Below are 12,270 nucleotides of genomic sequence, written 5' to 3'. Positions count from 1 at the left end.
ACACCAGTAATTTGTCAAAAAACTAATCTAGAAACTGAACACGGTGTCATCTAACAAGTTGAGAAAGTAATGCTCAGAGGCAAATATACATTGAAACGCTTAAAGGAGAACACAATAAATCAAACAGACTTAGCATAGGGAAACAGAAAACTTGGATTAACAGCAGATACAATGAATGTTGGTGAGCTATTAAAAATTAAAATCTTACATCCAATGTTAGACACAAATGACAAACGACAAACAGAAAAATACTCAGGCTCAGTGACAGCTCCCTTGCCAATCAAATGGCTGTGAATTTATTTTCCATTCCAATGGACTAAGGGTATAATCTAGGCTGAACTCCAATATATCATTGAGGGAGTGCTACACTGTTGGAAGCCCCATGTTCACCTGGAAAGGGAAATAATAGATTCCATGGCTCTATGCAAAGAGAAATTCCTTCACTCTGCTGACTAATAAATATCTCACCACCTTTTTATTGGCAAAATTGATCGAATCCAGTCACTGTATGCAAATTGATTACCATATTAAAACTTTAAAACATCAATAATATTCAAGAACTTAAAATTGCTGTGAAACACTTCCCAACTGTAGGCATAAAGACAGAATGTACACACAATTCCAGAGGTGTGCAACAGGCCATTCAGCCCATCAAGTCTGTCCCACCATTTAATGCGATCAAGATTGATCGAGTGCATAAATATTCCAGTCAAGACACTAACACATCCATTATATATTATGCACATTGAACTAACTGACATTTTTAGAAACCATTTAAAAAGGACCATCGAGTTTTGCTGTGTCATGGGGAAGTACACCTCAAGGCTCATGCAAATATGAAATCAGCCTACTTGGAATAACACAGCACTTGTTCCCAGTGCAAGTGATAACGTGATGCTATTAAATATGGCCATCATGCTCCAACTATGCATATGCAGTTGCACCCACGAAATCATGCCAGTTGTGAAACGCAGCCTAAAGTAGCAAGTCCATATAGCTCTTGATGCTGTTTTAAAACAAAGTGCAAACCACAAATTGTCTTTGCTGTATCTTAAGGCCATTATCTCTAAAAAGATGATGGTCTTTGATGTCAATAATTTCTTATGAAACACAGTCAGATATATTTCAGCCATATACAAACAATCTTTTGTCAGATACTTAGAAGCAAAGTGCTGAGTGCTGTTATGTGCATGCAGGAAAAAGGAACTGCCTCTTAAAGATGATCAGAGATGAGCAAACGATGGTAAAGTACGTAGGGTCTATCGAAATACGTGTAAAAAAAATCTACGTACAATTGCAAACTATCAGCATATTGAAGACTACGGTCAAGGGCCTCTCCAATTGTACCTTAATTTCCTTGGCCATTGTGACGTGTTTGTTGTTGTTAGAGATGAGTTTAAAAGCCCCAATTTTGTCTATTTGCACCATGTTCTGCCTCGTGGTGGTGTCTGTAACACATGTAGCCATGGAATAATGGAATCCTGCAAGCTTGTGAAAGCCTTTTTTTTAAATTGATGGGTAATATGGGACATAACCTTCATAATTTTCCAGAAAATTAGCTTCCAATGACCTGGTATTTCCCCATAATTCCTACACGTCACTTCTATTTGCTGAAAGCAGGCAGGCAGAATCACCCAGCTCATTATGAACAGCCGAGTTTACCAATGAGGTGCTGAAGTCAACATCAGTACTTAATGGAGAAGCCAGATGTGAGTTTACATTTGTAATAGTTGGGCTGCCACTCAATGGACAACTGAGTTTTTGTGCTGCCTTCTACTTATTACCGGCAGAATGTTGCATCCCTGTATGCCCCTCCGTCATACCCACAATTATTCCTGGTTGAATGTTTGATCCATGATTCTGATGGGACAATGCACAATTTGCTGCGGGCAGCAGTCATGGGATTCTGCATCCATGCTCCTGCATACACTTTCCATTTCATCTGTGGTTTAGATACATGCCAGGTTTTTGCAAGATTTTGATCCAGAAACATGCCTGATAAAAATATATTTGAGAATTTGTACTCTCCTTAAAGCCCGCAAGTTGAATGCTCAATCCTTGAACACCAAATTTAGGCCATTACTGTTAGGATTTCATTGTATTATATAGGGTCTTTCAGCTGACACATTAAACCTGAAACACTGATCTGTTTAGGTGGACACTGTACTGTCACAGCACTGTTTTCAGAACAGAGAATTGTCCCCGTGCCTTGGCCAACATACCTTCAAAACGAAAAGAAAGATGACCTGCTCATTCAGCTTTTGTGTTCTGTTGTATGTAATTATGTGCAAATTTAGATTGATATAGAAAGATGCTAAATGTCATAACACTTCCGTAATCATCTTGGGAGCAATATAGATCAGTTGTATTATTGTGAACAGTGAACAGGGAAAGCATGCAGTTTACAATGTTGAGAAATTATGCTTGATATTAAAAAAGCGTTTATGTCTACACAATTGCATAGTTCTTGTTCATATGCCCTTGCTATGGGGATATTTATCTTCCATTACCCAAATGAATTGTTGCTAGTTTTTGGATTACTCATCTTCGATCCCCAGATGATTGTTACTGTGAGGTAGCTTGTATCACCTTCATAACAGTTCCACTCTCCAACAATAACAGTTGAAACTTTTATCCACGCACTTACCATTTCAGGTTTAAGTGCAACAGAGGCCTTATGTATGGCCGGTGATGTGTAGGCCGCCTAAATGTTTTGGACACACATTCCAAACTAACTCTTCCTCATGCAAGCAGTTTTGGGTTAAATAGCTGAATGTTAAAAAGCTCATAGAAAAAGCCTGAAATATGGTAGCAGAATTCTGGAAACTCGAAGTCAGCAATACTTCATACCATTCGTACCATTAAAATGAAACTAAACTCAAAGCTGTAAACTTTTACGGTGAACACATTCTTTAAAATGAAAACCTGTCAAGGTATGCTTTGTAGAGATTAGTTAGTATTATTCAAAACTAAGCTCAAATAGCCACAATTTTAGTCCAAATTGTACCTTTTTCTGTCATGGAACCTTTTGTCCGTTGTTAGAAGATCATATAGTTGTTGAATATGAGCCAGGCCCGGTAAGAAAACTAACACTGCACCATCAACTGCTCTGAACGGTGCACTTTTATCTGAAAGGAAACAAAATGTCACTTCTGGCCAACATCGAGACATGCATCAGAGAAAGCAAGAACTGCAGATGCTGGAGTCAGAGTTAACACAGTGCGGAGGTGGAGGAACACAGCAGGCCAGGCAGCATCAGAAAAACAGGAAAGTTTACGTTTCAGGTCAGGACCCTTCTTCAGAAAATGCATACCAATTTTTCTCCCCTGCTGTCACTTCCAACATCCAAACAGATTGCCCATTCACCCCGCTAAAAGTGTGTTTCGCAATATGACAATCTGCACGTGAAAGCTGACCACTTGCCTGCACTGACAACTTGACGAGGACAGTTTTCCATCACTTCTGTGAATCATCCCAATATGTCAGATTGCTCATCCAAAACAGGATGTTATGAAAGTCAAACTTCCTAGTCAACGTCCATTTTCTTTACCGCCATCATTACCGGCACAGTTTTTCCCTCTATTCCGTCGCTGTCTCAGACTGAATTAAACCAGGGCATGTCATTCAACCCTGAAATGAACTTAAACTTCTATCCCTCACCAAGTTGATTCCAGCTCTGTATCATTTACTCACAAATTAACTTCTGTTACTGATACGTGCCTTTGTCACTTCCAACTTGATGACTCCAAATGCTTTTTTCCCCCCAACTTGCTCAAACCTCAACATTTCCAAACACTGCCACACTGACACTTATTGATAGGCAAGATGAACTACTTGGCTCTCATTTCTCCATTTTCATACCATAACATACTGTTATTATGTTACAACACAGGGATAACAAGCCAGACGAAATCAGACTTGCTAATACTTGATTTGCAACACATTGAAATTAAAACATTCGACGACCCTCAAAATTACTTCTACAGCTTCCAGAGAACTCTGGGCTTTTCCTGATTTCTTAAAGATTCAGGTGCTTTTCTCCACCCAGTCCTGCAGCTTCCAAAGCAGCAGTGCCTCCTGTCCAAAAGCCCAGCTAAAGCCAGTTCACCCTTTGGTCAGCTTTTTTTCTTGTCAACATGCTCTGTGGTTGGCTGGCCAACATTGGCCTCCTTTGGTTAAATCAACATCCACCCACCAGCCAGCCCGAGTACAATGAAATCTCAGTGCCAGTTCATCTACAGTGTTCTCACAGCAGAACAACTTGCATTATATCAAGACCAATTCCCAAAAGCAAATATCAGTCTTTTGTTCTTTCCTTCAAAAACAAACTGCTGCTCAAAGTTTGAAGTTCAATTCTCAACTGTAACTCTCAGTTCCAAATCAAAAATGCCAAGAAGAAAAGAAAAGAAAAATAGTGATGGTCTCAACAATAACCAAAGTCCAATTGGCAGTTAAGCAAAAATACTTCAGATCCAGAATTCAGCTCTCAGCACACATTTCAGTCTCCTCAAAAAGTCAATCATGACACGTGGGTAGAATTTTTTTTAAAACCATGCATTCCATGCGAATCTGTTTATGTTGTCTGCACTAATTATCAGCTCACAATATACACACCTGAAGTAAATTCTCCCAGTTACTCTGTTGCATCTGCTCCAATTATGCCAACATTGACAACAGGGCCTCCAACGCGTCCACCGTCTTCCTCAACTGAAGTTTCCCCACCATCACGTTTGACAGAGTCCTCAGCCATATCCAACCCATCTCCTTCAGTCCTCACTCCCTCTCTTCTCTCCCACAACAGTGATAGGATCTCCCTCATACTCACCTATCACCCTACCAGAATTCACATCTAAATGATCATTAGCTGCCATTTCTGCCACCTCCAATGGGATGTTACCCCTGGGCTCACATTTCCCTCCCCTCCCTTTAAGCCTTGTGAAGGGACTGTTCCCCTGGGACACCTTCATCTGCTCTTCCTCTTCTCGCAACATTCTGCGTACCCCACTCCCGCCCCCGCGCCCCCCGCCCCCCACCACCACCACTCACACCCTGACGGCAATCACAGGTATAACACGTGCCCATTTACTCCCTCCCTCCTCACCATCCAAGGTATCAGACAAACCTTCTAGCTGAAGCTGCAATTTACCTGCACTTTACTCAATCTGTACTTGCTGCTCACAGTATGGATTCCTATACATTGGGCAGACAAAGCACAGACTGGATGACTGTTGTAAAGAACACCTACGTTCAGTCCACAAACATGAACCTGAACTTCTGGTTGCCTGCATTTCAACACACATCATTTCTTGGCTAACATCTGTGCCTTGGTCTTGCGTCAGTGCTCAAGCAAAGCTCAGCAGAAGCTGGAAGACCAACACCTCATTGTCCACAAGGGAGTCCTGCAACCATCTAGACTCAATATAGTGTTCAATAACTTAAGGGCCTGTGCACCTTCTCCCATATCCTTATCCCAACCCCTACACACCAGACTTTGTAATCACAGGGGTTGCTATCACAAACAACCCAATTTCAGCCGCTAACGGCTCAGGCTGACCTTCAACCATTCCTTTGCCTCCCAATTGTGTTTCTCTCTGTGTGGGCTCCATCTCCAGGTATCGTATATTCCTTCCCCTCTCCTCCCACCCTGTCTCTCGCATACATACCAACCTTTCCCTAACTACAATCACTTCTTCAAACTGGTTACCAGACCAGTAACTGTTTGCTCTCCACAGATGCTACCAGGCTTGTTGTGTTTTTTTGATTTTGTTTCTGATTTCCAGCATACATAGTTTTTTTTTTAAATCTAGTATACATATTGTAGGGTTGCATTCAGGATATTTATGATGTTCAAACACATTAATTACTCCTCTTACAGAGAATGGGATTATCATCTGTCAAAGAGGTTAAGTGTGGGCTAAGAAGAGGTGAGGGCATTGGCAATAGATTAATTGCTACTTCGAAGAGCAAACACTATAGTCCAAATTGCCTTTCCCTGTGCCATAAACATTCTATGATTCCAGGAATACTTTAAACCGTTACAATTAAAATGCATCAGACATTGCTGTAACATTAAATAAGATTTTTTTTTAAAAAGTGTACTCCATTTGAAAAATTAAAAGTACTTGATTTTCAGTAAGCTACAATTTGGGAAATTAGAACTCTGCAATCAAGAAAAATGAAAAAATAATGTTGGAAAATACACACTTTTTTTTATTAACTACTGTAAAAAAAAGATAAACTCTTTGTGTGGGTAGAATTTTATTTGGCTCACGATTGAAATTTTCTTTTCCACTTACCCAAGAAGTTAATGAGATCTAAGATGAGATCCATGTTTATTTTAGTTGGATGCATGCACTGAATAGCATGACAAGTCCGACTACTGTATTTGTCAAGGTCAAGTACCAAACTATTCTCAGGCCTTGCCCCTTTAACAAGATATTCCTGAAAAAATATGAATAGTAATCAACTAGGGAAAATCTGCCTTTTGAACAGAAAACAAGAGACTTCAAAAGTCATAACCCTCAAAGCTGAGTTGCTTCAGATATTGTAAGCTTTCAAAATCACATGTACTCACTAATGGCTTTCCAGCTCAATTTAGTAACTTGGACTAAGTCACTTCTACTTGAGATGTTTACAGTATCAGTAATGTGGTTTAATTTAATTGAATTTTTCAGCTCTGTTTTCAACAGAATCAAAAGCTTTAGTCATTCAGTTCAAACCACACTGTTCAAATCCACACCTTAACTAAATGAGAGAATTTCACCTGAGCAAAACGTTTCAGTCACACTGGGAAGTGAAACTGATTGGCTAATAGCACTCTGGAATAATAAGAATTTCTTTGAAGAAATTGTAAGATCTAGCTTCATCAACTGGTTTTAACTTCTACAACCGGGCATGTCACCTTAATGTCAACCAAGGAACGCCGATCACTTTCTTTCACCTCCAAAAGATGACTAATCCGTTCCCCCCGCCCCCCCCCATTTTCATTTTTATTCATTCATGGAATGTGGGCATTACTGGCTTGGCCAGCATTTATTGTCCAATCCTAATTGCCCAGAGGGAGTTCTGAATCAACCACATTGTTGTGGGTCTAGAAAAACATGTGGGCCAAACTGGTAAGGATGGCAGTTTCCCTCCCTGAAAGACATTCCTGAACCAGATGGGTTTTTCTGGCAATCAACCAGCAACGGTCATCATTAGACTCATAATTCCACACTCTTTTTTTAAAAAAGAACTGAATTCAAGTTTTGCAATGGCAGCATTTGAACTTGGGTTCCCTGAACATCGCCTGGGTCTCTGGATTAACAGTCCGGCAATATTATCGTTAAGCCAAGGCCTCCATGAAGATCAAGAGTTGATTATTAATTAACCTGAATAAGGACTAAATTTTGAGGGAATACTTGTAAAGACAAGAAATGTGTCTAAAACTATTCACTCTAAATAGAAATCCATGTTAATTATATGAACTAAAACAAAATCATATGGTTTGTCTCAATATTGACAAATTCAAGATGAAGGAAACAAGGAAAACTTCCCAACGACAATAATGTGAACAAGAATGCTCGATTGAAACTGAAGTTGCCAAACTGGAAGTTCGTTATCAAGCTGTGCAACTCAGCACATTTCTCAAATTTCAATAATGATCATGTCACTGGTATGAAAATAACTGACAACAACATCATCTGTTCAGCACATTAGAAAAAGGTGAGAACGCTACATTAACTGACAATGAGATTGATAATGAATACCGTATACACTTATGAACAACCTGATGCTGGAAGGTTTTTCCTCCTTTGCCAGTGACCGTCAGGTTAATTTCTTCTTCCTCCTCCAAAAATCGCTGGCAGTATTCAGAATCCTTTTCCAAAACGTAGCCAGTTTCTTCCACCACCTCTTCCAAATGATAAACCTGTATATAATTAAGATGTAGAATTTGAAAGACACACAGTTGACCTACGTCATGAAACAAAATGTAACCAATATTTACAACAGTTCAGAAAATATCACCAGGAATAGGATGAAATAGAGTGAACTATGACTATTTCTTGAATATTCAAGTAAGGTTAATAGTTCAGTTCAAAATTGACCTGAGATAAATGCCAGAGTGAAGGGCATTAGAATGACACAATGGAAAGATTAGTTCATCTAATACAACTTCTCCCGCGATGCTGATAATACTTGATTCCACCCTCATTCTTTCATGAGATATTCAAATTATCTTCCACCTTGAAGGCTGGTGAAAAATAACTAACGGGGATAAAGGCAAATAAATCTCCTTGATGACTTGCTTCTGAGGTTCCTAAAAAAAAAGTAGCTACAGAGGTAGCGAATGCGTTGGATAGAACTTTCCAAAGATCCTTGGATTATGGAGAAGTACTGGGGGATTGGAAAACTGTCAATGTGACACCCTTATTCAAAAAGGGAGGAAATGAAAAGCAGGGAACTATAGGTTGATCAGCCTAATATCTAGTGTGGGAAAATTATTGGAATCAACTATTAACAAACTAAGAGCAACACATTTGGAAAATTATAATCGAACACAACAGAGTCAGTATGGCTTCATGAAAGGCAAATTGTATCTGACTAATTTATCAGAGATTTTCATGGAAGCTTCAAACAAGGTGGATAGAGGGAAACCACTCAATGTGCTGTATTTGAATTTCCACAAAGCATTCAATGTACCTCACAGAAGGTTTGGTAATAAGAATCTCATGGTTCTGAGGAAGGGTCACTGGACCCGAAACGTCAACTCTGTTTTCTCCTCCACAGATGCTGCCAGATCTGCTGAGTTTTTCCAGCAACTTTGTTTTTGTTCCTGATTTACAGCATCTGCAGTTCTTTCGGTTTTTATTAAGAATCTCATGGTGTTGAAGGTAGTACTTTGGCATGATAGAAAATTGGCTAATGGGCAGGAAACTGCAAGGGTGGATGAGGAGTTCTTTTTCAGGTTGGCAACCTGCAACTAGTGCAGTTCCACAGCCATGACTGCTATGACCGTAACAATACACAATACGTATTAATGTCTTAGAAGAAGGAAACAAATGTACTGCAGCCAAATTTGCAAATGACAAAAATAGGTGCAAAGGGAAATGGCAAAGGGGATACAAATAATTTACAGAGAGATGTTGATAGGTTAAGGAAGTGGGCAAAAAAAATTGGCAAAATGTAGTATAATGTGGGAAAACGTGAAGTTGCTCGTTTTGGAAGGGTGGGGAAAGAACAAAGAAGGGAGAAATACTCTGGAAAGCTGTAATACAAGGGGAACTTGGTTCCTTTATATAAAGGAAAGACTCAATTTCATTGAAGGCTGTTCACAGAAGATTTACTAGGATGATCCCCGGTATGGAGGGATTGACTCATGAGCAAAAGATAAACAAGTTGGCACACTCCTCTTTGAAATTTAGAAGAATGACTGGGAATTTCATTGAAACATCGAAGATTCTTCAGGTGCTTGACAGGGTAAATGCTCAGAGGATGTTTCTGCTCATAGGACAGTATACGATTAAGATGGAGATAAGAAGGAATTTTTTCTCCCAGGCAGCTGGGAGTCTTGGGAAGCCCTTGCCATAGAGAGCTGCGGAGCTGACATATTGTCTATATTTCAAGCTAAGATAGGTAGATTCTTGATCAGTAGAGGAATCAAAAAAGTTATGGGGAAGAAGGTGCAAGAAAGTGGATGTGAGGAATGTTGGATCAGCCATGATTCAACTGAATGGCAGAGCAGGCTCCAGCAAACAGTCAGCCTACTTCTGTTCCAATTTCTTAGATCAAGAAGATCTACACCAAGATCCAGATGATATATTTTTATATTTAATCATGAAAATCAAGAGTCCCAATACTGACCCTTGGAAACTTCACTATAAACCTCCCTCTAGCCTGAAAAATATCCATTAATTACTACTCTCTACTTTTTAGACACAAAGTGAATGGCAAGCAAAATTCCCTCAACACGTGCCCCATCAAACACTTTCAGGTTAGGGGGCAAAGACCTCAACAGTTTAAAGTGTGAAGTGAACAGAAAGGGAAGGCTCCAGGCCTCGGATCCCTCAGGCAGCAGCACGAAGAAAGGGCCCAAGCTCTAAGGCCTTAATCAGCAGCATTAGCTACAGGTGTGGCTGCAAGCTCCAATTCTCTCACTCAACTGAGTGTGAGAGATGATGGGGGAGGTGATGGCCTAGTGACATTATCACTGGTCTATTAATCGAGAGACCAAGATAATGTTCTGGGAACCTGGGTTCAAATCCCACCACGGCAGATAGTGGAATTTGAACTCAACGAGTATCTGGAATTAAGAATCTAATGATAACTGTGAATCCGTTGCCAATTGTCAGGAAAAACCCATTTGGTTCACTACTATCCTTTACGCAAGGAAACTGCCATCCTTACCTGGTCTGGTCTACATGTGACTCCAGAGTCACAGCAATGTGATTGACTCTGGACAACTGGAGATAGGCAATAAATGCTGCCTCGCCAGCCAAGCCCTCATCCCTTGTATGAATAAGACCTTTTAAAAAGCCACTTATACTCCATGTCCCTGCAGTCCCATTTATTCCAGGACCTATAACATTCCTCACAAGTCTGTCATGTGCCAAGTCCTGGAACACTCTTCCTAGCAGCACTGCACATCCCACACTATTTTAAGAAGGCAATTCATCACCACCTTCTTAAAATCAATTAGGAATGGATGATAAATACTGACTGAGCCAGTGAAGCACACATCCGGTGACAGCTATGACTGAGGCAAGATTTTGCATAGCAGAGCAATATTCCTTTCATGCTGATTTAATTACACTCTCCTTTTCAAAGGTGCATACCACTACATGATGTATAAAAATGAACTTCAGTACCATGAAGAATAAGATAGGGGAGCAAAATTAAACCATTTGGGCACGGACTCTGATGTGCCATTCGATCATGGCTGATAGGAGGAGGTTGAGAAACCTACCTCCTTCCCATAACCCTTGATCTTCACCCTCTGCAACTGGATCCGCAGATTTCTGACTCTCAGGCCACGATCAGCGAGGATTGGTAACTGCTACGCCTCTATGATACCACTCAATACTAGAGCCCCACAAGGATGAGTCCTCAGCCCTCTAGTGTACTCCCTGTACACCCACGACTGTGTTGCCAAATTCTGAACGAACAGCATCGACAAGTTCACTGACAACACCACCTTAGTGGGACGGATACCTAACAGCAACGAGTCCAAATACAGAAGGGAGATGGCGGGTTTGGTGACATGCTGCAATGAAAACAATGTCTCTCGACATTTGCAAAACTAAAGAACTGATTATTGACCTCAGAAAGAAAGGAGGAGAACACACCCCCACCTACATCAACGGGTCCAAGGCTGAGAGCGAACAGCATCAAATTCCTTAGAGTGATGATTTTCAATGACCTGTCCTGGAACTCCCATGTAGATGCAACATCAAGAAAGCACAACATCGCTTCTTATTCCTCAGGTGGCTCAGAAAATTTGACATGTCCGTAAGGTTCCTCACCAATTTCTACACACGCACCATTGAACGCATATTGTCAGGGTGCATAACGGCCTGGTATGGTAACTGCTCTGCCTGGGACCCTAAGAAACTACAGGAGATATGCACATCTCTGACCATCAAGGAAGCCAGCCTTCCATCCACAGACTCCATTCACATGGCTTGCTGCTGCAGAAAGGAAGCGGACATCACACCCTGGTAATGACCTCCTACAACCTCTTCCATCAGGCAGAAGATACAGTAACCTGAATACACTCAAAAGCAGGTTCAGGAACAGTTTCTTTCCAGCTGTTGGACTGTCGAATGGGCTCTTGCCTCAAATAATGTAACCTGCAAGCCGTCAAGTCTTTTTGATCTGTACATCCTTTGCTTGGAGAAAAGATCTCGCCAGGTGATCGACGTTTCAGTGGGGCACAATTTCAAGAATAGTGAATACAAATCTTCAGTTTTAAGTTACTTATGGATAAGGGAAAGAGCAGTCTTTGGAAGAAAGTATTAATCTGGGGGAAGGCTAACTACCACAATATTAGACAGAAACTGGGGGATATAAATTGGAATGGCTGTTTGAGAGTAAATCCACATGTATCAAGTGGAAATCTTTTAAAAGCCAGTTGATTAGGGATCAGGACCAGCACGTATCGAAGGAAGAGGTAGATCAAGCACAAAGGAGGTAATTTATGTATCAAGCCACAGGAAGTGTGCAAAGTCCTTCACAAATACTCTGCATCAGTATTCACAAAGAAGGATATGGTATAAGACATGGTAGATGGTG

At 40.6% G+C, this 12,270-nt stretch overlaps 1 protein-coding gene across 1 annotated transcript in view; it reads right to left on the bottom strand.

Moving 5' to 3' along the window:
• Positions 1–12,270, bottom strand: part of dhx29 (DEAH (Asp-Glu-Ala-His) box polypeptide 29) — a 126,892-nt gene that overhangs the window by 65,017 nt on the left and 49,605 nt on the right. The window contains exons 14-16 of the mRNA XM_048541874.2: positions 7,769–7,909; positions 6,297–6,441; positions 3,008–3,128 (exon numbers count right to left, since the gene is read on the bottom strand). Of these exons, the coding sequence (XP_048397831.1) occupies positions 3,008–3,128; positions 6,297–6,441; positions 7,769–7,909 (407 nt within the window). The remainder of the gene's footprint in view (positions 1–3,007; positions 3,129–6,296; positions 6,442–7,768; positions 7,910–12,270) is intronic.

The sequence above is a fragment of the Stegostoma tigrinum genome, chromosome 1 (genome assembly GCF_030684315.1).
Source record: "Stegostoma tigrinum isolate sSteTig4 chromosome 1, sSteTig4.hap1, whole genome shotgun sequence".
NCBI classification, from domain to species: Eukaryota; Metazoa; Chordata; class Chondrichthyes; order Orectolobiformes; family Stegostomatidae; genus Stegostoma; species Stegostoma tigrinum.
The sequence above is the reverse complement of the archived record's forward strand: the minus strand, read 5'-3'. Positions and strand labels throughout refer to the sequence as shown.